This window comes from Gobius niger (assembly GCF_951799975.1).
Source record: "Gobius niger genome assembly, chromosome: 11".
NCBI classification, from domain to species: domain Eukaryota; kingdom Metazoa; phylum Chordata; class Actinopteri; order Gobiiformes; family Gobiidae; genus Gobius; species Gobius niger.
In genome coordinates this window covers 29,990,413-30,017,514 of record NC_136862.1, presented here as the reverse complement: position 1 = coordinate 30,017,514, position 27,102 = coordinate 29,990,413, and the positions used below count along the sequence as shown (strand labels likewise).

General features: G+C 42.7%; 1 protein-coding gene across 2 annotated transcripts; it reads left to right on the top strand.

Moving 5' to 3' along the window:
* The first annotated feature begins 209 nt into the window (after positions 1 to 209).
* On the top strand, positions 210 to 20,843 carry pitx1 (paired-like homeodomain 1). Of its 2 annotated transcripts, XM_079566584.1 has the most exons (4): positions 210 to 371; positions 1,467 to 1,521; positions 17,592 to 17,794; positions 19,747 to 20,843. In XM_079566584.1, the coding sequence occupies exons 1-4, from the start codon at positions 216 to 218 to the stop codon at positions 20,305 to 20,307; spliced, it is 975 nt and encodes a 324-aa protein (XP_079422710.1). In that variant the 5' UTR covers positions 210 to 215; the 3' UTR covers positions 20,308 to 20,843. The 2 variants fall into 2 exon arrangements, with proteins under 2 accessions (XP_079422710.1, XP_079422709.1); XM_079566583.1 differs by lacking the exons at positions 210 to 371; positions 1,467 to 1,521 and adding an exon at positions 12,682 to 13,291.
* The last annotated feature ends 6,259 nt before the right edge of the window (positions 20,844 to 27,102 follow it).

Sequence of the window (27,102 nt, the reverse complement as noted above, 5' to 3'; positions counted from 1 at the left end):
AGTCCTCTTTGTGATCGATCGTTTGATGATCAATGATTAGTTATCGATTACGTCTTCGCGCTTGTGGTGAGAAGAGAAGAGGGGCGCGTGGAGAGTGGAGGCGGGAGGGGTGGGGGCTGTGACGTCACGACGCACGGGGGGGGACGCGTCCTCTGCCTTACAGCCGCGCGGGATACACGGCGCGTCGACAGACCCGACGGGGACGGGTTTTACGCATGAGCCGGGGCCCGGAGTGGAATTTTTCCTTTTGTTTGTTGTTTTGTGTTTTGTTTTTTGTTTTTTTTACCGACGCAGCGGACGGAGCTGCATGGACTCAGCCCGCGGTCTCACCCCCAGAGTTTAGGTCACTGTCGCGGGACGCACCGGTGAAGGTGAGTAAACGCGGCTCCGTCGGGGATGTCCAGGCTTTGGAGCCGCGCGTAAAAAAACGGCGAGACCCACGCGTCTCTCCATGCTGGCCAAAACATGGAGGAAGGGGGGGAGGGGGGCGTGAGTGATTCCGGGGCTGCACAGATTTCTAATTTATACTTTAATAATGTATTTGTTCTTGGTCCATTCTGTTATTCATTGCAGCAGCGCGTTACGATTCTTCTCTCCGTGAATGAGGGAGAAGAGAAGGCGTAAAATGATTTATTTTTGCAATTTCCGACTCAGAGTTTGACATTTGATTCCCAAATTCCCTTTCAGAAGATTAAACACAAACTCATTTGGCTAAAGCTGTCAAAGCAAGGGTGTAACAAGAGTTTATTAACAAGAGTCATACAAGTCTGTTATGTTTCTGATATAAACAAAAATGTCCCTATTGCTGTACTGTCTTACACACGATTCTGATGGTATGTGTTGGCCTTCTTTTTTTTATTTTTTTTTATTTTTTTTACTATTTGGTTTTCTGAGACATTGCAATCAAGGCAAAGGCACCTCACGCAGTGCAAGTGATGGAAAGGGATTTACTGAAGGACTCTGTGCGCAAATGCAAAGTGCGCAAGTGTGTGTTTCACAAATGTGGCTTCGGCAAATGGTTAATATATAACATAATATGTTTTTTTAATAGTTCACTCGTATTGCTTTTGAAACTGAATTGCCATCGAATTCACAGCTTTTCATGCAAATGTAGACCTTTTATTGCAAGGAGCAGGACTTGGTGGCCAGGTAGTGTGCAGCGTTGCGCGCAAGAAAACGCACTCAAACCATTCAAATTTTGACAAAAGAGATCAGTCATCTTATCCACAATTGCGTATTTTCTCCCTCATAGATCAACACCAAACATTCCAAATCCTTTATTTTTCAACTAAGCGCGAGTTTCCCCCTTTTCAATCCACAGTTTGCTTTGTAACTCCGCTTTTTCATTCGAATTCCTCACAAACCAAAGTATTTCAGTGAAGTGCACCCCTTTAATTAAGTATGAAACACACTGAATATTGTTTTTGTTTTTTGTTTTAATATAGATATTTCCTTCCGTGTTGCAGGCGTTGGGGATGGAGCTGAACCTGTCCAAGAGCGCGATGTCCTGCGTGGATTCAGGTAAAAGCCTCTTTTTTCCACTCTTCTGTCCCTTTTTTTCCTTTTCTTCTTCTTCTTCTTCTTCTTCTACACCATGCACGCAGACATGACGTGACCCGCCACCCGCCACTTTAGCTGCTCACGCTTTTTTTTTTTTTTTTTTTTTTTACGGGGCCAGCCTTCGTGCGAGAAGTGTGAGATATGTGGTCATTAACGAAACGGCGGATAGAGCGCAGCGGATAACGAGATGCAAATGGAGGGGGCGCCGGCTTGTACTTTGGCGCAGTTTGGTCGTTGCTGCGCTGTCAGGCTCGTTCATTAAGAGAGATTTATGCTTTGGGAGAAGGGGGGGGGGGGGGGGGGGGGGGGGGGGAGAATACTGCACAATTGTAAACTAGAGGCAGTGCAGGATGTCTTCGTAAGTCTGGAGCCGATTTGGTATACCTAAAAAAAAAGAAAAGAAAAGAAAAAGAGCCATGCGTAAAAGTTGCGTAAAAATAAGCACAATGTTGGAGCGCGCGCCTTTGGTTTCTTGGAAATGTTTCGCCAACAGCAGGCTGTGAACACGCTCGTTACATCCAATTAGTGTCAAAGGAATAAGTCAAATTCGTAAGTGTTTTTTTTTTTGTCTGAAATGCACTGGGGGCGATGGCGGTGGTTGGATGTGACGCACGGAGACGCCGAGGCGCACAAGGGCAAGGCCAGTCGGGCGCAATCTCGGGATGAAGAGCGCGCAGTGCAGTGGCTATTTTTGTGGAGAAATGTGTAAAGCTAAAGAGGGATTTTTTATTTGATTGTGTCTAGTTTACAAATAAGCTATTCATTTGTGCAAAAATAAGTAAAAAAGTTCCAATTTCGTCGTGTTTTCTGAAATTTAAAACTCAATCAATCAGGCAGGAATTAGATATTAAAAACCCACTGGAAAAAAGCTCCTAAAAATATTGTTAAGTCCATGATTGAAGTTCAATTCACAGTTTCCCCAAATAAATCTACGGAGATGCGTTGAATCCGTGCAACAGTGAAACCTGTTATTGTGGAGATTAGGCTTTTCTTTTGTTCATGTATTAAGAGACCAAACTGGCCCAAATCCGGAATGTTGCCAACAACGCAGAGGAACGTTTCTTTATATCTTTTTTTTATCAATATCAGACCATTGTTAGATTGAGCAAACTCTCAGTCGTACAGGAGGATCCCATGAGGCAGTGGCTCCCAACTGGTGGTTTGGGCGTCTTTGCCAAACCCTATTATTATTGATCATTTTTTGGTTTAAGTTTTGATAGAAGCATAAGCTCAATGCTTAAATCAGCCCGACTCTACAAAGAAATACTACATTTTGTCATTGAACGTATGGATAACCTGCAGAGGATTTTAGGTAAAAGTTGAGGGTTGTATCTGTCATGGTGCTGAAGATGGCACATCTTTACTTCTGCCATAAAGGCTCTTAGCCGTTCTTAATGAGAGCCAACAAGTGCGCGACACTAAAACTCCCAAGTCTGGATGATGGCTTAAAAACCTTTGTCTATGTTTAAAACATTATTACACTATTGTTGACAACAACTGCATAATGTAAAAGTAATATGTTTATTACATACATCCATGATTTCATGTAGATCTGCAAAGTTTTTAGTATTTATGTTTAAGCATACTATAAAATAAGACAGTGTGCTTCAAGTATATTATAAAATAGGACAGTGTGCTTCAAGTATATTATAAAATAAGACCATGAACTTCAAATATACTATAAAATAAGACAGTGTGCTTCAATACTTAAAATAGGACAGTGTGCTTCAAGTATACTATGAAAAAGACAATGCACTTCAAGTATAGTGTACTATAAAATAAGACTTTGTACTTCCAGTAAATTAAATGAGAGTGTACGTCCAGTATACTTATGTGTATTAAACAGAATCACATTTAAGTTAAGTAACAGAAAAATGGAACTATATTGAGTCTAAATAGGCCCATATCTAACTTTTGATCAATATCCTACCGTAGTATGGAGTATGTGCTTAATAGACCAGGGGACTCTACTTAACGATACTTAGCCTCACAGTGCTGACCTCTTCAACAGCACAGCGTTGTTTTTGCTCCTCATCTCGGAGTTCATTTCGCCGCTCATCTCTCTAAGTGCTCGGCCTCTTTGTGCCATTGGCTTGTTTTGTTATTTACAGCGGGGCCTGGGTCAGAACGCCCCATCACCACGGCAATGCCTCCTCCGTGTGTCCCTCTCGGGTTTCCGTAGAGTCCGGTTTCACCCGGTCCCTGTGTCCTCCTCTCGGACTAAACCTTCAGTACATTTTCCCCGGTGATTAACAGCGCTGCAGTGCGAGTCCTGGTTTTTGTCCCGGTCTTTCTTTAGTCGGGGTTCACTTTAAGTCACCAATTAGTCTTCATTTTGTCATGTTTAGCCCTGGTTTAGTTTAGTTCTAGGTCAGATCTGGATTAACCCTTTTACTTTTGGCCCCCTTTTGTTGTCTTGTTGTCTTTCCTTCACAATATGGTCATCCTTGAACTATTTTCAGTCTGGTTCAGTTCCCACTACTTGAGTACTCCTCCCTGGGGCCAAAAGTTAAAATCCCATAGACTTTTGGTGAAAAACCAAAGTCCAAGTTAATCCCTTTTCACTCTGAATAGTTCAGACCTTCGTTTAGCCCTGGTTTGAGTTGGTTTGATCCTTGTTTAGATCTCAGAACTGTCTTAGCCCTATTGAGTCAGCAGGGCTGGAACGATACACTTTAGTCACGATGCAATAGCGCTGCACAAGGGCAATTTGTATTGTGCAATGTCTCGCAAAAAGTATTGTATCATATTGTTAGGTGGTGCAATATCCGTATCGCAAGAAACCACGATATATATCGCAAAATCCCTATAAAAGTGCAAACGTTGATTTAGTTCCATTGTAGCGTCGTTTTGGTGCTGTTTTTGTGACTTCGACAATTTGCTGAAAAATTGACCATATCGTATCGCAACATTATCGTATCGCAACATTTTTGTATCACAACATCATCGTATCACAACATTATCGTATCGCAACATTATCGTATCGCAACATTATCGTATCGCAACATTATCGTATCACAACATTATCGTATCACAACATTATCGTATCGTCACATTATCGTATCGTCACATTATCGTATCACAACATTATCGTATCACAACATTATCGTATCGCAACATCATCGTATCGCAACATTATCGTATCGCAACATTATCGTATCGTCACATTATCGTATCACAACATTATCGTATCACAACATTATCGTATCGCAACATTATCGTATCGCAACATTATCATATCGCAACATTATCGTATCACAACATTATCGTATCACAACATTATCATATCGCAACACTATCATATCGCAACATTATCGTATCGCAACATTATCATATCGCAACATTATCGTATCGTCACATTATCGTATCACAACATTATCGTATCGTCACATTATCGTATCACAACATTATCGTATCACAACATCATCGTATCGCAACATTATCGTATCGTCACATTATCGTATCACAACATTATTGTATCGCAACATTATCGTATCGCAACATTATCGTATCACAACATTATCGTATCGCAACATCATCGTATGACAACATCATCGTATCGCAACATTATCGTATCGCAACATTATTGTATCGCAACATTATCGTATCGCAACATTATCGTATCGCAACATTATCGTATCGCAACATCATCGTATCACAACATTATCGTATCGCAACATTATCGTATCGTCACATTATCGTATCACAACATTATCGTATCGCAACATTATCATATCGTAACATTATCGTATCGCAACATTATCGTATCGTCACATTATCGTATCACAACATTATCATATCGTAACATTATCATATCGCAACATTATTGTATCGCAACATTATCATATCGTAACATTATCATATCGTAACATTATCATATCGCAACATTAGCGTATCGCAACATCATCGTATGACAACATCATCGTATGACAACATTATCGTATCGCAACATTATCATATCGTAACATTATCATATCGTAACATTATCGTATCGTAACATTACACGCTGTCAATGGGGGGTCATTTACCAAGTGTTTGCTCATGTCCAAATCGAGTGGCAGATTTGGAGGCCTGCTGTAATAGAGATAATACTAAATCACTTAAACCACAAATAGTCATAGTATATACTATTTTCCAGATTGCGCTCGCTAATATGCATCGGTTTTGATGAATGATTTCAAATTGAATGCACAAGGGAAGTCTGCTTAACAAAACTCCATAACCTGATATTTGTGAAAGAGCAAATGCACATTAAAAGTATGGCTGTGTTGTGCCACAAGCTTTCTCCCTTATGTTTTAGACCAGTCAGAACCAAAGCGGGTACAAACATCTACGTATATACAGTACATACAGTATATACCACCAACACCGAGACACTTTGCTGAGTCTGTAACTTCCATCATCAAACACAAACATGGAAGATCGTGATCGAAGCGACTGTTTTGAACAGCTCTTGGAATCGGATGTCACTTTTGAAAAGACCTGGATTCTTTTCTGATGCAGTTTTGCACAAATATAACTAGAAAACAGCACACGGGCAGAAACCACAAGTGACTGGACAAAGTAAAAGATCTTTAGTGGTATTTTTGTTGAGGACTTATTACTGTTGATAGACGAATGCAATACTTTCAACTCCACCACATTTCTATGAAGGCTCCAAAGAAGGAAAAAAAGAAAGAAGTCGATTTGTCCGTGTGCTTGGTTCATTTTAAAATCCTCCTAATGCACACTCCAGAACTGTAGGTGGCGCTGTGTACAGGCGCACTGTCAAATGAAGAAGAATAGTCCCCGTCGTGTTGCCGTACAAGTGTATTCGTACGCAAGTTTTTTTTTGTTTTGGAAGCTGCAACATTATATTTCACAGCACTTATTCCAAACGATTTGTACTTTTTTACTTTGAATACTTAAATAAATAAATAAATAAAGTAACTGTCCTGCCTGAGCGCTGGAGTAACGCTTGCCCGGTGGCGTCTGTACTTTTGCTCCGCCTTGAGTCCAGTTGATCTGAAAGTCCTCGTTGAGATGAAGGATGTTTTCCTCCCGATGTTTGCCCTGGCCGTGTCCCGGGACGATCGAGAGGCTTTTAAACCCATCCGTCACGCGGCCGCAGCGCCCCGTCGGTGGACTCAGACGTGTTTGGATTAGGGACATTAGTCCGAGAGCCGCCGGATCTGCGCTGGTCATATCCCACAATGCAACAGCGCGGAGGAAAATCATGGCCGGGTAATGGTATAGAAAATGGTGCTAAGTTGCTATACTTTATCTCTACGCCAACGGCACGGGACAGGGCTCACCGAAATGTCACACAGCAGATACGCTTGTGAAGGCTCTCAGTCGTCCAGGGATTAGCCCTTGTAGTACAGAATTACACATATCATCATCTGGACTGGGTTGGTTGAGTTGAGGATGTTTTTTTTGTTTCTATCTTCTATCTTCCATCTCAGCAAGGAGCAAAACATCCTCAATTTACCAACCCGGTCCAGACGACTGTATGTAAATCTCAAATACCAAGCAGATGCCAATCAAAAGTGAGCAGAGCAGCACGGACAATAATCTAGTGGTTCAGGCTGATGCACATATGCGGAGCACTGCTCTGTCGTCAGCCACATGGGTTGGAATCTTCTTGGCTCTGATAATTTGCTGAATGTCTCACCCTCTCACCCTGATTTGGCCTGTCAGATGAAGCCATATCGTAGGTTAAGCTTTATATATTTGACAACAGGTCATAAGTGCTGTGGCTTAGTGGTAAAGCTGAAGAGCGTATACAAGAGAATGAGTCAGACTCAGAGTCTAGAGTACTTCATTGCATTACGAGAGTAAACATACAGATGCTACTGGTTACAGATTACTGTAATATAAGTAAATGTTGCTTGGTCATATCAGTACTTCAGATGAAGTACTGAAGTGTTTGCAAAGGAAGTAGGAGGTAGATACAATAAATCAGTTTCAGTGTTGAGAATGATAACTAATCAGCTTCAAAAACATGAAAACCGCACCTGAAAGTATACAGAAACACCACGGGGACAAACCTTTGTCCTTGTGGTGCGTCTGTGGTATTCAGTGGCACATCTGCACAGCGCCACCTACTGTTCTGAAACATCACAAGGTGTTTCAGTGGAGCCTTTTTGGATATGTAGTGGAGAAGAAATTAATAAGTTCTTGATGAAAATACTACCGGAGGTGGTTAGTAAAAAAAGTGAATTTATTTTATTTAAGTAGAGTTTTTGAGGATCTGTACTATATTTGAGTCATATTTTTTGTTGAGAACTAGCTACTTTTACTCCACTATTTGAAAGATAAATATAATACTTTCTACTCCACTATATTTTCATGAACAGTAGGTGGTACTGTGCAGGTGTACTATCAAATGCCAATGACTCGCCACAAGGAAGAAGCTTTGTCCCCGTACTGTTTCTGTACAGAAGCAGGGGAATTCAGGCACAATTTTATTTTCATCTTTTAAAAGCTGCAAATTAATTTTTTAGGACATTTTGTCATTTCCACAGCAAATACTCCATGGCAAATTACTTCAAGTGCTTTTACTTAAGTGATATTTTGACAGAGCCACTTTTCCTCGAATTGACCAGTGGTAAGTAAAAGCACTGTTGTCGTACATTATTGAAAAGAACGGTTATTTAACTTCGGACCAAATATGCCAAATATGACATTTCAATAGGTTATGCCCTCATACAAATCCATTCTTTAATTACCCGCTGCACCACTGTGTCGGAGCGTGTTTTGTATTAGCGGGAGAATCCAGAATGTTCCGCAGCGTGCCTTTAAGGTGAGACGCTGCAGGTGTTCATAACTGACATTAACCCACGCCTTAACCGAGCACGTTCGACGTTACCCAAATCTAAAAGCTTCTTGCAAAAAAAGCATCAACATAGCGACAAAAATGAGACGTTAAAGAGCAGCAGAAACACAACAACAACACAACAAAACAGACGACACAAAAGTGATGAAAAAGCAACAAATAAGCGACAAAACGTGTGAAAAAAAATCTTAGTTTCGTAGGTCTCCGCTTTCAAATGAGGCGTCACTCTGGCCTAGAGGCTGAAAGCTCCAGCCGAGAAGCTTTCAGATTTGGGTAAAGCCAAACTGAAGAAAATGTGCTTGATTAATGTGAGGAAAAAATGCATCGTTTTATTTCATTTAATGGCTTTACATTATTTTTAATTATTTTAAAAGACACATTTTTTTGTATAATGGACAGAGCCAGCTTCAAATTCATGTTTTTATGTTACTGACATATTAGTTGCACAGACTATTTCACAGAGATGTTTTTTTATAATAAGCTATGTGGGGGGGGGGAAATCTGTAAAAATTCACATTTTGCCTTGTTGTTTGAAATTCAAAGCAGGCAGGAATTACATATTTAAAAACTCGTTCCAAATGTTCCAAAAGTCCCAAACTAGGAGCTACTAAAGTGGAAATGTTACCGCCACAATGAAATAAGAAAAATGCATTTTGAGAAAATGGAAATTGAAATTACAATTTCCCAAATAAATCTATGGAGAAACATTGAATCAGCGCAATAATTCAACATGTTCTTGTGAAGATTTTTCAGTTTATATAAAAAAAAAAGCAACCATTTGAATGTGATGTTGAAAAAGCTCCAAAAAAATGGAAAAAGGCGACAACTTTAGAAATGTGTAAATAGTTTTTGGGTGAAATTTTATTATATATTTTGCATCTTTTGTAGCACTTTTCTGACCTAACTCTATAACATTAATAGTAATATATGTGTGTTCTACTGTACGTGTAAAGTGAGGCGTCATGGACTATTTTTACCTATAATTTCACTTGTGGTCCAAGTCTTTTCACGCACACCTTTGTGATTACACCCGAGCGCTCCCACCGCAGGCCGGGCGTGTGGGAGTCCGTTCTGTTTAGGTTTAAAGAATGACCAGAGTTCACTTTTTTTTGGAGCATTTCTTGTTTGGAAAAGAAGAGTTTCAATCACTTGGGGCCCCGTGATGTGGTCCAAATATTTACAGGACAAAGCCAGAGGAGAACAAGTCGGTCAAAGCAGTAGGGGTTTGTGTTCGGCATTTTAAGGGGTGGAAAGAAGGGATATATTGCCGGGGTGATTAAGTCATTACAGCAGCCTTTGTTTTTACGTTACGCGGAAAGGCAGCCCTGATCCAAACCTTCATTATTCTCCTGGTGTTTGAAACTATGGCATTTTTTTAAAACCAGAAAGTGTACGGCATATTTTAACAATCCACATTATTGCCTATTTGTCACAAATTGAAATAAATAACAGTGACTTCAAATAACTCATCTCAAGATAAAACAGAGGCTGGCGAAAGAAAACAATTAGGAATCAACTTTAAACTATTGCTGAATGCTGCAAACATTTCTAGCAAGCGACCTATTATACATCTAAAATGAGGCATTTTTAGGCGTCAAAATGATTGGAGTTTGCATTTACATTTCGGGGGACAATCTGTTACAATTTGGAAAAAGCTACGGTTTACAATTCTAGGTTTATTTTGTGACATTTTTTTATGCTATGTTGAATGTTTAGTCTTGAACAAAATAGACTAAATTACATCTTTTTGTCATTCTTTTTTTTTTTTTAAGCTAAGTAATTCAGGCTAGTATTTAGTTATCAACAAATACTTCAAACTACAGTGTAGGTGCAACTGATTTAAAGCTGCAGTTACACAGATCTGCGGAGGAAAAGTCGATCCATGAATAACATCAAACCTTTTTGGGTAGATTTAACCACGACCCTTAAACTCTGCAAATGAAGTTCCCCCCTGCAGCTTCTGCCCATCACAAATAGAGATTTCCGTCATGATGATGAAATAACGCACAAAAATAACGTCGCACTGCAGAAACACACGCTTGCTCCTGCGCTGAAAAAAACAACACTCCTTTCGGCCTCAGACAAGTGTTTTCTGAGGGTTCTCCTTAAAAGTGAGCGGCCTCCAGGGTCTTTTTTGTGTGTGTGTCTGATCCAGTTTCAGACGGAGAGAGAGTCTGGCGCCACGCCGTCCCTGTCACTCACTTCTACCAGAATACACGACACAAACGTATATGTATATATTGGTATATATGGCCTATTTACTCCGTGCGTAATCTGCGGGTGAGGCGAGGGAGAGGCCCAGACACAACAACCACAAATGTGTTGAACAGAGACATAGAATAATGCAAAAGTTAAACCAGAATTACAAAAAAACAAACTCTAAGCGTAAAAGTGTAATAGTAAAAAAAAAAAAAAATGCGTAAAAGTTGCTTAACAGGGCATTTTCTTTTCATTACGGAAAATGGCGAGGCGTTGACCGGTGCGCATAGCGTTTGTTTAATGCGCGTAATATTACGCACACATAGAATTTTCATTGAAAGTGTTTCGTCCAGAAGTGGTTTACAAGACAAATCGTTGTATGTTTTTTGCTTCCTCTCTCTCTCCCTCTCTTGGTTGTGTGTTTTTGTGTGTGTGTGTTATCTGCGCCCCATCGTTCATGTGTCAGAGTGGATCAAAGCGGGCCTCTTGAAACGCGCACTTTTCCCCCTGCTTTTATTTTAAAGGGCAACAGTAGCGGCGGCGGCGACGCGCGCGTGTTTATTTAAGCCGCAGCGATTCCGCGGCACCTGGGCGCATGCGGCACGGAGCGGCACACCGCATATGCAGTCACACACGCACGCACGCACGCACGCACGCACGCACACACACACACACACACACACACACACACACACACACACACGCACACACACACACACACACACACACACACACACACACACACACACACACACACACACACACACACACTGCGTAAATAAACGTGGTGTTTTTGTTTTTTTTGATGAATGACGGTGAAGTGTTGCTGGACACGCTTTATTTATTTTGTTGTTGTCACACGAGCCAATTGCTTTGAAAAAACGAAAAACAAAAAAACACAAGGCTAAATGATATAAAGAATTGAAATGAACTCCCGAGATCAAGGACGTTGGCACTAGATCCGATGGCACGTCCAAAAACTCCCAAATTGGGAACGTAAAACGCACGACGCAAAGGCACCCTCTCAAAGCGCACGCCGAAAAGGCCAAAAGCCAAAGTTCCATGGGTTCATTCCGCTTTAAAAAAGAGTAGTAGTAGTAGTAGTAGTAGTAGTAGTAGTAGTAGTAGTAGTAGTAGTAGTAGTAGTAGTAGTAGTAGTAGTAGTAGTATAGTAGAAGTCGTAGTGGTAGTAGTAGAAATCCCAGTTTCCCAAAATATCGTCTTGCGCGTAAAAGGAGACGAGCGGCCACTTTGGAGAGGGTCCGTGCGCGCTCTTAAGGCTCCAAGGCCAAAGATGTTATCCGCATAAAGCTCTCCGGAATCCCTAAATAAATGGCCCTCTCGGAGCCTGCGCAGTCCGTGAGGGTTTTTCGCAGCCCTTTAAGTCCGGCTTTTGCGATGGGCTAAACGTTCAAACGCAAGACGAAAACACACGTGTCCGCTGTTAGATCAAAGCTGCTTTTAATTAAGAAACTACAACACGCAGGCGCGAGAGCGGGAGTCGTTTCTTTGCGACTGCGGTCAGATGTGATAAAGGATTTGACCTTCTTCAGGCTTTTGGGTAACTTGCGCGCGGCTTTTGCGTCCGGTCATTAAAACGCGCGCCTGCCTGGATAGAAACCTTTTTGGGAACGCTGTAATGAAACGATTTGTGTGTGTGGGGGGGGGGGGATGTCAAATATAGACAGGTATTTGTGACTTAGCTGATAATCCACATGGTAGAAACATTTGGATGCAGCCAAAAGTTGTGCGAGTGCGCGCAAAAGCGAAGACGCGCTTTTTTTTTTTTTTTTCCAAATCAGACTTTTTACGCAAAGCTTGGAGACGCGTTATCAAACTGCAGGCCATTCCTTCAATAAAATACCGTGGTTCATTTCCCCCCCCCCTCAAACTTTTCCATATACTTTCCAGGCCGGATCGCCATTGTGCCAATTACGCACAGAGAAAACCCTTTGGACAATACGCTTTTTTTCCCTTTTCTTTTACAACTAAACTGGCGCTGGCTTCTTCGTCCAGCGCGTTCCTGCCGCGTCTGGCTCCGTGCCATGTTCCCGTCGCGTCGCTGGAAGTGCTCTTTTTTTTTTGCTCCTCGACGTCTTTTTTGGCTGTCTTCGGCCGCTCGTTTTGCTGCTCGGTGACTCCGCGGTGGGCGGGGCGTGGTGGAGGCATAGACATAGGGGGAGTGAAGCGCGGAGCGTCTTCCATCCAGCGCACTGCGGACTGAGGCTTCTGCCGCGGCGGATAGACACACACACACACACACTTCCAAGGAGCGAGAGAAGAGAGGGAAGAGGGAGAAGAGCCGCTCACGCCGTTCTTCTTGTGTTCGTTTGTTTATTTCACGGAGTAGTCGCTTTGTTTTTTGTTTTTTGTTTTTTTTTGTTTTTCTGTGACTTTTTCCTCTGGGGAACCCGGATGATTTCGCAGCGTCTCGGGATTCCGCTGTTTTTCCGCCCGTTTGCACGCGCCCTTCGTCTCGTGGAGGGATGAATTTGGACCGAGTAGCCCCCGCTCCTGCTTCTTCTGCCGCTGCCGCTGCCGCCGCTCCTCCTTCTAGCGCTAGCCTTCCGCCGCCGCCGACCTCTCAGCCGGGGCAGCCGCCGCTCACACACGCGAGGGACATGGGCCACTTTCACCTGGGCCGAAGCGCCGGCAGCAACAGGCGGAGCGCGGTGGAGCACTCGAGCAGCGAGTCCTCGGACACGGAGCTGCAAGGTAAAAGGAGCGATTCGGCAAAAACAGACACAATTTAAGCTGGTGGTTTGAAGAGGAGATCCACTATTTTACGTGCTGTAGCTTCGACTGTTACGGGACGTGCGCGCTTTACATTTTCCCACGCGTATTACGCACCCGCTTTAGCCTTGTATTTATTTAAACTACATGTATATAAGTTTAAAGTACAAGCGTTTGAACGTCGTCCCCGGCGTTTCCAAGCGCGAATCCGCGAATCCGAACAAGCAGCTCGTGTCATTTGGGAATCCGGAAATAAAATAGGCTCAACGCGATTCACAAATCAACGCCCCAGCACAAAATAATCTATTGGACACAATCCAAAATAAAAATTACGTGGCGAGATCACTCCGATGTATAAGCTCTAGGCTACGTCGGCGCACGTGAGAAAAAAAAAAAAACGTCAGAATATCTCGCAGTGCGTGCCTTTTTTAGCAGTACTTTTAGCTCGGTTTCCCTTTACGCACGCGACGCTCATTCTGGAGCTAAATGGCAGAGACACACACGCAAACACACACACACACACACACACACACGCACGCACCACACAGGCAAAGCGTATTCAAATGCACCCGTCATTTTTTTTTGTATAATCCCTGCGTCAGACTGTTATTTCATTTGTGTTAATTCCGCAGTGTGGTGGGTTTTTTTTTTTACGCCTTTTTTTACGCCTCGTAAAATCCGATATCTGAAAACAACACACACACATTTTCTTTTTTTGGTCCGCATGAGCAAACGTACGGGCTTCTGAGTGCGCATTTATCATCCCGAAGTGCGGGGCCCGCGCTGTCACATCATTGTCAACTTTATCATTGGAGTGTTCACGCTGAGGTCGTTCATGCGTCTGCGCCTTCCCTGCGGTTTGTTGTAGCGCAAAATAAATAATAATAAATAAAAAAAATAAAAATAAATGGCGCTTTCCAGGGCATTACGCACGCGATTATATGGAGAGAGAAAAAACACCTGAAACGACCAAAGCGGGCCTTAGATTTGACATAATCTCGTAGCGCTCCACACACTTTTACGCACAACTCCAACCTTTTGGAAAGGCTTTTTTTTCTCTGTGCGCGTGGCGTTCTCCATTATCTGATAAGCTTGCCGATAGTTTTGTAGAATTTATATCATTTTTTTGGCCAGACTGAGATTTTTGCTTCACCCTGCTCACCAATCACATCACGCTGCATCTTTTAGTGACACCTTTTAAGAACATAGAATTAAAAAACGCAACAAAACACACCCAAAAAACTTAACATATGAGGCACGTAAGGATATTTCCCTTCTATTGCTTTGTCACCACGTGGAATATAATTCTTAAATGTTTTGGAGAAACACACGGTTGGCACATTTATCGCAGGGCTCTTAAACTTAAAGTAAACAGCCTATATATAAAGAACTTTTACGCACCGCATACGCGACACGTTTACGCTCATTTACAGCATCCCCTTGGATCTGTTTGTGTAAACCCACGCTTCGGGGGCAGTTTATTTCTCCTTCTCCTCCAGTTTACGCGCCGAGACTTTTTTTTTTTTTTTTTTTTAAACACTCTCGTATAGTAAATCTTACATCGGGGGTTTCGGCTTTGTTTTACGCACGCATTTCGTCTCCTTCTCGTGTTTACAGAGCGAGAGAGAGAGAGGGGAGCAAACATGTCTCTGGCTGGCAGCGCGCGCCTCGGGTCTGTCAGGGAAAAATGTGCGATGTGAAGCGGAGAGAGAGAGAGAGACAGAAGGCGCTTGGCCTCACGTCAGCGAGTGCATTAAAGGCGCTATAAATATACGGGGCTAAAAGCGCAGGAGACACGTTTATAAGGTTTGAACGCGGAGAAACAATGGAGTGCAGTGCTGGGGTAGATGTGATCCAAGCCTCCGTGTGAGGGGACAAACTGCGGGGGAAAACTCTCTTGATTTGGGTCAGTTTGCTTTCTTAACATACTTTTTTTTTTTCTTCTTCTGGAAACAAATACATTTAAAATCCACAATGCGCAAAGTTCAAAGAATGAACGTTTCCCTTAAAATGCCCCTTTATTGCAGCGACAAACTCTCCACAAGTTTTCCAGGCTGTGCTTAAATATGAGCGACCTGATTTTTCCTGTTCAAACTGTGACGTTTTTAGTTTTGGGGGCAAACTCATTTCTAGCTCTCACAATGCCTCCTGCAGGGAAAATGAATCATACGCACGTTTCACGCAAAGTGAAGTTTATTAATTTTTTTTTGCTGTGATAACAACGGACTCTGTGGTTGCAAAACATATATTTACTGTACAACAACAACAAAAAGTCAGGTTCCCCCCAGACCCTTTAACCTCTTAACCCCCACCAGAACCAAGCACATTTTTTTTCTTCCAGTTCGGCTTTACCCAAATCTGAACGCTTTTTTTTTTTTTTTTAAGCATCAAAATAGCGACGAAAACGAGGATGAAAACTCAACAGAAAACGTGACGAAAAAAAAGTTACTATCGCTTTTGTAGGTCTTAGCTTTCAAACGATAGTCGATAAGCTTTTGGAATTGGGTAAAGCCGAACTGGAGAAAATGCACTCGGTTATTAGGGATATTTTATTTAAACCCCCCAACTGGCAAATACATGCATATATCTTCCGATTAACTATAGACAAAATATCTGTTTATTCAAGGTCGAAATCAACAAATAAGTACAACCTAAAAAAAATATTCAAATCCCCTCTGGAAAATTAGAAAGAGGCACAAATGCATTTTTTTTTTTGGTCCATTTACACACAAAAATACATGAGATTAAATGACAGAAAACTTGCCATACTTTCCCCTTGTATTTACGTCAGTTTTCCGCGGCAAACGTCAGAAATGTCCGCGCGTAAAAATGCGCCGTCGCTGCAGATTTCGCTCGGACATACAGTATAATCAGCGTGTGTTTAAATGGTCGTCCCTGTGCGTATTTTCGAATAACCTCCACTCCTTTGTCCACAGCAGCGGAGTTTCACGGGGGCTCGTTGTTTGGGAAGCGCTGATTGCACATTTTATTATTATTATTATGATGATCATTATTATTATTCTTTTGGCAAACATTCACGGGAGGATTAACCTTTGCCCGTGTTGACCCTGGAGACTCTAACAAGAGGCGGGGCCGCGGGAACGGGGCGAGACGCCTCAGATAAAGCAGAGAGGGCGATATTCGCTTTTATTACGACAGACACAAACTGACACGTTTGTCCAATGGTTCAAGTGTCCCGGCGAACGAGGGGCGAACGAGAGCTTTAATATAGGAAACGGCGAAGTGTTTGGCGAATAAAGGCGCATCTGTGGATTATTTTGGTTTTGAAAATGACAAAACAGGGTCGGATTTTTTTCATTTAGGAAAATCATCTAAAAGCTGGGCCGGTTTGCTCTCGTATTTGCAAAATGAAGAATGCCCATGTCTGTTGCAGCTTTGTTGGTTTTCACAATTTCCAAATGAGGATGTTCCAATTCTTCTATCGTGTCAAACATGTTCCCTCCTCTACAATTCTTAGAATAAAAGCAAAAGCAAACAAACAAAACTATTATCTGCAATTAAAATGTTTTCCGTGGAGCGTAATTGGCGTCATCATTAAAAAAAGGCAGCACCTTATGGGGATTACGGAGCAAATCAATTGTTTGGCCATGTCTCAAAAAAAGAAAAAGAAAAATGACTCGTATAGGCCCGCTTCATTTTAATCGCAGGCCGTTTCATTTATGCTGCAATATGGGTTATGTTAGTTTTGTCCAGATTGACCTACAGACCTGTTGTTCCTAGGATTTAATTAGGTGGCCCTTGGAAAAGTTTGAGACCCGTTTCGTGAAAGACTCTTTTTCTTCTTCTTCTCCCTCGTCTTTTTTTTTTTTTTTTTTCCACTTGAAGTTTCTTCCTGCGTTGTTTTCACTGCAGGCCTACTTGTTATTAAGTCAGGGCATGGCGTGGAATGGATTGACACTTTTACGCATTCATGTCCTCTCTTTCTGTTCCTGTACATGCGCCTATATTATGAATACAAATACGCGTTTCAACCCTAAAGTCAGAAATGTGCAACTTTGCGTCGCTTAAAATCGAAGGAATTGCGTTTTTTTATTTGATTTAATGTTTGCCCCTTTGCGCTGCTTTCAAGAGAGATACCTCATTTTGAACCTTTTTAGTCAAAATGTGACGAAATGGGCATTTTTTACCGTCACTGCCGTCCTTCGGAGTCAATATGTGACTCTGCTGCATTATTTGTGCCCATAGTTTCCTTTCCCTTATTGCGCGCGCATGGCCCTTATGAAAGGTCCCGCCGTGACTGACCTCCGTTGTGTCCGCGCAGATAAGGAGCGTAGCGCCGAGCTGCGCGCGGAGGACGCCGGCGCCGAGGACCCGAAGAAGAAGAAGCAGCGGCGGCAGCGGACGCACTTCACGAGCCAGCAGCTGCAGGAGCTCGAGGCCACGTTCCAGCGCAACCGCTACCCGGACATGAGCACGCGGGAGGAGATAGCCGTGTGGACCAACCTGACCGAGGCGAGAGTGCGGGTGAGATCACACTGAGGCCTTTATTTTTGTTTTGTTTTTTGTTTAATCTGCGTGGAACTGTGTGGCCAATAGCTCGTACGTGTACAATGATAAAAAGAAGAAGAAGAAAATGGGAAAATAGTCATACAAGATTATTGATGCAAAAAAATGTCCTGTGAGATCCCCATGTGAAATTACAAGCTGCACGCTGCGTAATAGTAAAGAAAAACGGAATGGAAAGCAAGGTTTTACGCACAGGGCGCGCGCAGTCGAAGCAGATCGATACTGGGCTATAATCTTGTCAAACGATTAAATAAACTAAAAAGCTACTAATATGATGTCTCTTGCAGAAAATAGTCCTGTTTTTTAAAATCTTGCAGGTGATTTGATTAGGTTTTAGGTAGATTTCGCGCGCACCAACACATAAAAGTCAAAAGATGTGTTTTTGCGCATAACTTTTACGCGCATGGCTAAAATGATTAAGGTCAGGCGTGTACTGTCTTTGACCCAACATTATTTTTTTTTATTTTTTTTACCTGCATTGAACCATCTCCTATTTGGGTTAACCTGTCAGGAGCAGTGGGTGACAGCAGTGCCAAGGGATCGTTTTCCGGATAATGTTCAGGAGTAGAGCTACTTATGAAGGATTAGCCTGTTTTGCATGTCTTAGATTTGACTTGCGCTTAATATTTTTCTTTTTATGGAGACAATTTTACGCATCTTTATTATTATTATTTATCTTGTATATATATATAAAAAAAGGATTGTTTACAAATACCTCCTCCTTGTCAGTTATGTATAATCATTTACACGCTCAGGTGTCATAAGATACAATCTACAAGGCCGTGCGTAAAAGTTGTTTGCTTTCGGACACAATTGAACCGCGCGCAGGCTGACGCGCCACGTAATTTGGACATCCTTTAAAAAATGCGCATGAATGACAGCGGACAGATATGTAGGTCATGCGCGCTGGTTTCAAGCAGTGTACAATCGACAAACTCGCTAAAAATGGACACAAGGACACACAGTCGGGTACTATTCCAGACCAATTATCTTTACCAACACGGTGGACCCCAGTAGGTAATTTGACAAAAATCCGAAGCTCTTTGCGGGATGAGTGAGGCCGAACACGAGACAGAGGCGCGCGGAGCAGGGGCCATCCTCTTTGGGTTAAATGTGTCGGGGACTTAACCAGACAATCGCAGCGGGTTTTGGTTTTCAGCAGCTGGCGCCTGCTCTGCTCCAGACGCCTCTCACGTTGCACGAGCCTCACACACGGGGCTCAGATCTCTCCAGACTAATACCGAGCGGCCTTGTAGCAGCGGGTTTTAACCCATATTAAATAGACGCGCTTCTATCAGCTGTATTTATTGTTTCGGAAAATAAACATGCACTGGGTAATTGTACTTAACTGCTGCGTAATAAGCAGCTTACTAATCATGAATTACTCGGACAGGAGAAAGAGTTTACATTATTGTCACTTGGAGTTTGTTTATTTTTGTGTTGGCGGTGACAGAGGAGAAGGGGGAAAAATGTTGCGCTGAGATGAACATTTATATATTAAAATGAATACACAGTACATTGTGTCCACATTAGGTCATGGAGGACAGTTATGGTTAGTTGTGGAAGCCGCGTCTGAACAGTTTATTAAACAGGAACAGGCTCATTACTGCATTCCCTCTGCACCACAGCTGTGCGTAACGGGCCAAAGGCGGCGCGTAAAAAAGATGTTACGCACAACGGTCTCAGGGAGAATAAAGACTGTGCATGCAAATATTAGTGCCGCTTGGTAATACGCTCAAATAGAAGTAATATTAGGTCATATTTAGAGATGTTTGAGGCTGAATGAGTCCCAGGCCGGTCCCGTGTTTGCTCTCAGACTGAAGTGCTGCAGCATCTGTGTGAGATTACAGGCCTGCGCTCAACACGGTTTCTTTGCTAATTCGCTGAGTGTGTGCGTGTGTCTCGTGCAGGTTTGGTTCAAGAACAGGCGCGCCAAGTGGCGGAAGCGCGAGCGGAACCAGCAGATGGACCTGTGCAAGAACAGCTACCTGCCGCAGTTCGGGGGGCTCGTGCAGCCCTATGACGACATGTACCCCGCCTACACCTACAACAACTGGACCAACAAGGGGCTCGCGCCCGCGCCGCTCTCCACCAAGAACTTCCCCTTCTTCAACTCCATGAGCCCGCTGACGTCACAGTCCGTGTTCTCGGCCTCGCACAACTCCATCTCCATGACGATGGCGTCCGGGATGGGACACTCCGCGGTACCTGCCATGGCCGCGCCCGGACTCAACAACATCAGTAACCTGAACGGCATCGGCACCTCGGGCATCAACTCCGCCATGTCGTCGTCCGCGTGCCCCTACGGCCCCCCGGGGTCCCCCTACAGCGTGTACAGGGACACGTGCAACTCGAGCCTGGCCACGCTCAGACTGAAGTCCAAACAGCACCCTCCGTTCAGCTACAGCGGCCTGCAGAGCCCGGGCACGAGCCTGGGCACGAGCCTCAACGCGTGCCAGTACAACAGCTGACCGAACGCGCGCCCCCCTGACACGGACACGCGCCACGGACACAAAACTGGATTAGTCACTTTCGAGAGTACAGACACGGACGTGGATTATGCGGGTTTTATGTGTTTACCAGTCGTGGAGTTCTAATGAAGACGTGTTACATTGTACATAGGCCGAACCGTATAGCAGAATGTAAATAGGCCAGCGCGCGGCCGGGCATGTCACGTGACAGAGCGTGACCATTCTGACCAAAAAAAGGGCAGACACGAGGACAATGGATCTATGCGCTTTGTGACGACGCGGCACGTGTTACTTTAGTTCAAGTGAGAGTTTGAGATCGGCCGCAATGCAGTTTGTTACATTCAGTCCCGCTCGCCGTCTCCGCAGCTGCCGCAGGTCCGCCGTGCCGGCAGGGGGCGCTGGACCCTTCCTCCCCTCATTTCTGTTCCAAAACTGGCCGCGCATGTTGTCCCACGTTTTGTACCATGACGATGTTCATAGCTTTAATGTAAACAGTACAGTCTTTACGGTGATTCATGTGTTAATGGATAATAATATGTTTGTTTGAATAAAGTCCAGGAAAAAAAAGACAAAATATCTTTATTCCACACGCATGCGCACAGCACTCTTTTATTTTCGACGTGCCGGCTTGTGGGGTGTGGGGTTCATTACTCATTACATCGGGTTAAAGGAAAAGCTCAGTGCCGTAACAAAAAAAGGAAAAAGTCTGATGTCGTCACGCAAAGGGCATTTCTTATTCTTCTTTCTTTAGCCTACGTTTTTAGGCTTACTCAGCAGACTAGTTTCTTTTATGCTAATGCTAATGCTGGAAACGGCATTTTGAAGAGCCAGTGTGATTTGCAAATGGCCAACACAGCAGTTATGTCGGTAACATGATGTCCTCTGTAAACTACAAAACATCATGGGTCCATTTGAATCTTTGGCCAGAACAGGATTCCTCATGTTTCAAATTTCGTACATGCTAATTCAGACATGTTTAAGTGTGCGCCATGAACTGAATCACAAGTCTTTGGACACATTGAGTGCCAAAAAAACGAAACTCTTTCTCTATCCCACTCTAATTCACCATATATGTGATTTCGGTAGCTCTGTGATGAACAGAAGTGAAATAAATTAAAATCAAAAACTTGTGAAAAGTCACGATCTGGACATTTCATATATTATTGCGTTTCTTGGGGCGTGGTGTTAAGTAGCGAACAGCTGTTAACCCGACACTTCTCTCTCGCTGTCTGGAGCGCGTTCGACAAAGTGGAAAGATCGAAACTGTTGAGATTTTAACGTTTCTTTGAGTTTTTAAATGGTCAAAATTGATCCAAGGACGGCTGAGAAGCATCCTGTTAAAGTCTTCAACCCGAGAACCAGGCTGTTTAAATACACACGCGATAAAAAGCGATCGATCTGCGGCAACGCGCGGTGGTTCTAAACGTGTCCACAATGTTGTAGTTGAAAACTGACTTGAAAGGTAGATATTTAGGCATTTGTCTCTTCCCATAACGTTAGTGTCCGTCCAGATAGTTGGAGAGAGGAGTTAATAAAAAATAAAAACCTTTATCTCACAATCCAGAAAAAACAGTGATTTTGGTCAAAACTAGCCTCTGTTTAGCTTTGGATTTCTCAGGAAACCAGGCACGTAGAATTAAACTGCTTTCACCTACGGAGAGCTTAGAGTCTCAGTTTTCAAACGCTAAATCTCGAAAACAGCGCGGCGCTCAATGTGTTAAAAATACAGACAGCATGTAAAGAAAAAAACAAATCACACGCTCTAATATTTGGTTGCATAGCACATTCGCTGTGGCATAGTTTCAATCAGCTTCTGCAACTGAAAATAATGCATTAATTTTTCTCCAAGATCTTGTATCGATGGTTGGTGTGACCACTGTGCAAAGCCTTCTCCAGCACCTCCTGAAGATCCTCAACGGGGCTAAGACCTGGACTCTGTGGCGGCCGATCCATCACATGCTCCCTGAACCACTCTTTCACAGCGTGAGCCCGATGGACCCCGGCGACGTCATCTTGGAATATGCCCGCGCCATCAGGGAAGACGAAACACGTGGATGGAACAACAGTCGGCTGATCTCGTTCTTTGGGCACATGTGGTGTTGCTGATCTTAGACCTCATCAAAGTCCTTTATTTCTCCAATCCAGCTTTACTTCTATGGCACATTTTATACACAAGTTTCCAAAGTGCTGCACCTACAAGATCAGATGCAATAAACAATTCAAAGCATTAATCTCTTAAAGGAACAGGCCACCGTTTTTTCCATACTGAGATATGTTCTTACCTGAGCTTAGACGACTCGATGTGTGCCTGTCTGGTCTTGGTGTGCGTGCCCTCAGTCATGCAAAACGGCCAAAGATGTTGTTAGCATTTGGCCTCTCCCAATGTATTCCTATAGCTCCAAACAGGGTGATGCTCGAAGCGACCAAGCTCTTCTACGGGCACAAAGACCAGACAGGTTCGCATCAACTCGTCCAAGCTCATAAGAATATATCTCAGTATGGAAAAACGGTGGCCCCTTCCTTTAAGCCCCACCTGAACCGAGCACATTTTGTCCAGTTTGGCTTTATCCAAATCTAAAAGCTTCTTGAAAAAAGTGTCAAATGAGACGAAACCAAAGAAGGATGAAATTGCAACAAAAGAGTGACAAAAAAGTGACACAAAGCGATGAGAATGTGGAACATCTGTGATGAAAACCCAACAAGGCAAGGAAAAAAAATCAATTTAGATGAGGCGTTACACTGAATAGGCTTATGGACCTTATAGATTTGGGTAAAGCTGAACTGGAGAAAATGCACTCGATTAAGCCGGGGGTTGAATGAAGTGAAAAAATAAACCAATACACTCATTTTTTGGTGAAATCAACTTGGACCAATTCACAGATTCGAGCTCTACTAAAAGAGGACTTCATGATAAGAGTGCTTTTGTATCTCCCATATAGCTTCATCACTTATTATATCATCATGTAATCGAAAATGTCTTCCTCCCAAATGGAACTAGTTTACCCAACCACACACAGGGGCTCGCTGTTCGCCCATTGAAAAGGACTTTGCAAATAAATTAAGCTGGTCCTATTTACGCAATATAAATAAAGGTCTGGCCCTCTGAAACGTACAGTGAACGGCAGCTTCAAAAAAATGTCCACGCCAAATAGCAGCGAATGTCTATCAAAATACTTTTCATATTTTTACCTAAAAGCTATTTGCGGTCGAAATGCCAACAATTTCCTCAGAGTATGTATATTTGCCGTTCGCAGAAATGAACCTGCAAGTGCCTCCAGCGTCCCCCACACAGGAGAAAGAGTGTCTTGTGCTTTGCAAAAAAAAAGAAGTCATTTCTACAAAGTTTTAGTCATACTTTATAGATGGACATACTTGTCTCTAAAACCACAGGGACACCAACTGTTCCACTTCACATTTTGGTTGAGTTTTTATTATTTTTTCCCAGAAGGGTTGGTTGATATCCAACTCCTCGCCTGATTTATCAACACAAGGCTAGATATGAATGATAGACTTTTGGTCACAGACTGAAATTAATCATCCCCAGATAAAACAATTATGTCAAGATAAATCCCATCCATTATGCTGATTTTCTTCCCCCCAAAAAAGATTTGTACACTTATTTGCAAATGAAAAGTTTTGAATCTTGTCCATTTAAAACTGGCCAACTTGGCATACTTTTTTTTTGACAGACGCCAAAGAAACATTTCACTCTCCATCCAGGGAGCCTCCTCAAGCCAGCATGTCCAGCAGATATAACCTCGGGGTAAATGTAGGTACCGTTGTGTTGTTTTAAAGTGACAGTTTGTAAGATTTCAATATGAGGAGAGAGAAATTTCTTAAGCAAACAAGCAATCTCCCGCAATCTCCCTCCCCATCTTTGGAACTAAATACTCAAAAAACGGACAATGTTAACCATGATCCTAATATTAGCTTCACGCTACATATGCTAATGCTACAATTTGCTGTGAAAAACATCCACATGGACCAGGTTTTGACTCCACTTTATTTGTGTGTGATAAATATATAGTGTTCCATAAAACAGATAAAAAGAGTGAACTGTAGAGGGCATGCACACAAATTATTTTCATTCGAAATAAAAACCTTCAACATTGGCAAATCAAAGAGTAATGATGCAGACTTGCCACTCATTTCGCTCTGTAAACATATCGGAATTCTATAGATACAGACGGCATCTCTGGAATCGCCCATATATAGTCATGATTGAAGCAGTTGTGGGGGAAAACAAAGAGGACAAAAATCTAAACTTTCTATTATTACATTTTTTTTTTTCATTTAATGAAATCAAAATCAATGTATTTGAATGGGACAATGCATAGTAATGAACAATCATCCAGTGCTGTTAATGTGTCGGATTTAGCTCAGAGCTCATTTGCATCCGCAGTCCCATGGGCTAAAAACATACCACCAACAAAGAACATCCACGAGTACGACATATATGACATACTACACATAACCGCACAGTACAAAACATACACAGACAGCACAACATACAAAAACACTTATTACCCTAATGAACAAACGTGTTCTGTCAAATTCTCCAATGATACTGTTGTCTTGTTGCTTCTTCAAAAGGATGATCAGGGGCAGCCCTTTCCTCCTTTGTTAGCTGGTGCGACGATGATTTCTTAGACCTAAATGTCTCAAAAACAAGATAAATCATTGTAGACGTTAGGCATAGTAATTGTGAGCATAAAGCCAGCAACATACACAGCAAAGAGGTGCAAAAAAAGTACAGTGGGAGGAAAAAAAAGAAAGTACACCGTGTGGCATTTCTTACATTTCTGCCTAAAATGGTCACTAAACGTGGTCCGATCTTTATTAAAATCACAAGAATGATTAAACAGTGTCTGCTTGAACTAACACCATCCAAACATTTACATTTGATCATATTTTTATTGGCCATAACATGTAAGCATTCACAGGACAGGGAGGAATAAGTAAGTACACCGCCTGAATCTCACTGAACTGCAGCAGTTTGCAAAAGAAGGATCAGCAGATATTTAACACAGGGGTTCACTTACTTATTCCACTCTGTTGTTAATGTCTCAGGTTTTTCTGCTAAATATCTTGATAAACTTGTGAATCAATTTATCTATTGATGATATCAGGTTGTCCGGGCCCTGAGGCAACAAAACAGCCCCACACCATGATTCTCCTGCTCCAGACTTCACAGTGAGGAGAGGGTTTGGATGATGCTGTTCCATTTGTCGTCCACTCATGATGTTGTGTGTTCCTCCCAAACTGTTCAACTTTGGGTCCATCAGCCCACTGAATATTTTGAAGAATTAAACTTACAGAATAAACCACAAAGACACCGGAGTATTACATGTTAAAAAACTTGCAGAACATCATTTTCTTCTATTTACATCAGATCAAAAAGATTCCAATTGCTAAATGTATATATATTTTGTACAATCCACCTGCAGCCTCTCGCCTCAGAAAACCTTTACGTATCACCAGGCCTAAAAAAGATCTAAACTGGACTAGATTTTGTCTAGACTGAACATAAACCGGGGTCTAAATGAGGAAGACACCAAACCTAAACCAATTACTGCGGCACAAATGAAAATGAATGAGCTGTAAAATGAGCACCACATGAAGAAGACCATGTAGCAGAGTTTGAGAACCACGCGACTACACAGCATTTGTTTACAAGTTCTGTTTGAACTTCATAACGTCTCGGCGCTGTCGTCTTCACTTACATGTGTTTTATTTAACGCCTCAGAATCAAACTGTGCAGAATTATTATGCAGCTTTTTCCCCCCTCACACAACATGAGACGGCAAAGAAATCTGAAAAGATGACCAAAAACAAAAGACACAGAGGGACCTTCTTGAAATTTTCAAAAAAATGAGCAGTAAATAAGATAATGTAAAGTTCAGGTGAATTAAGTATCCAAGCAAACCTAATGTCCAAATACGCGTCGGCAGCAGGCGTGGGTGTCCCCCGTCCGTATAGACAATCCTGCATGGTGAGGAAAAACTCAAAAACAAAGGGGGAGAAAAGAGAAACCTTGGGGAGAACCACAGAAGGAGAGATCCACTCCCATGGACGGGCAGGCTATAGAGACCCAGGGCCGATGGGAGCAGTTGGGCCAAGATCGCAGACCGTCCAGTCCTTGTTGTCCAATCCCTGTAAGCGGGGTTCGTCTGTTCGATCTAGACAGGCCCAGGGGGCAGGGACTGATGTGCTTAAGCTTGATTTTTCTTCAGTCTTTGACCATTACTTCACAACTTCTCTCGTCATCTCACTTCTTATGACCCTGTATTAGCAACAAAACGATGGTTCTGTGTCCTGTCCCAATCTTTTTTTCAATTTTAAGAGGGCTGCATCCCTTTGACCAGCTTCATTTGTGATTGTTCAGTTGCTTGTGAGTTTGTCAGACGTTTTTTCCATACGATTTCGTGTGAGGAAAAATGGCTGCATAATAGTTCTGCACACTTGATTCAGAGTGTGCTGCTTCTGACCGCACTTCCTGTTCCTTGTTGCAAACATCGCCATCACCTGGGAAGCTTCAATCCAGCAGTGTTTCAGTCTTACACAGTTTGGCGTTTGAAGATGTGAAAAAGCAATCACAACGTGGTCAAAAACTCACTTGAGGAACAACTGTGCACTCAATGTAAAAATGAAAAGCACTTTTATTGCGGATTTTGTCACCTCTGAATTGAACTGAACTGTCAGCCCAGTCAGGATCCTATCTTTCTAATGGCGGCTGTTGAAGATATGGGCCTGTGCAGGTGTCAGAGCGCAGATACTGTATCGGCAGGGGCGCGG

What these genes read in the sequence shown, in the direction of transcription:
- pitx1 (XM_079566583.1), top strand. Translation starts at nt 13,063, where the DNA reads ATGAATTTGGACCGAGTAGCCCCCGCTCCTGCTTCTTCTGCCGCTGCC. An exon ending in CTCGGACACGGAGCTGCAAG is followed by an intron (nt 13,292 to 17,591) that starts GTAAAAGGAGCG and finishes GTGTCCGCGCAG; the next exon opens with ATAAGGAGCGTAGCGCCGAG. An exon ending in TGACCGAGGCGAGAGTGCGG is followed by an intron (nt 17,795 to 19,746) that starts GTGAGATCACAC and finishes TGTCTCGTGCAG; the next exon opens with GTTTGGTTCAAGAACAGGCG.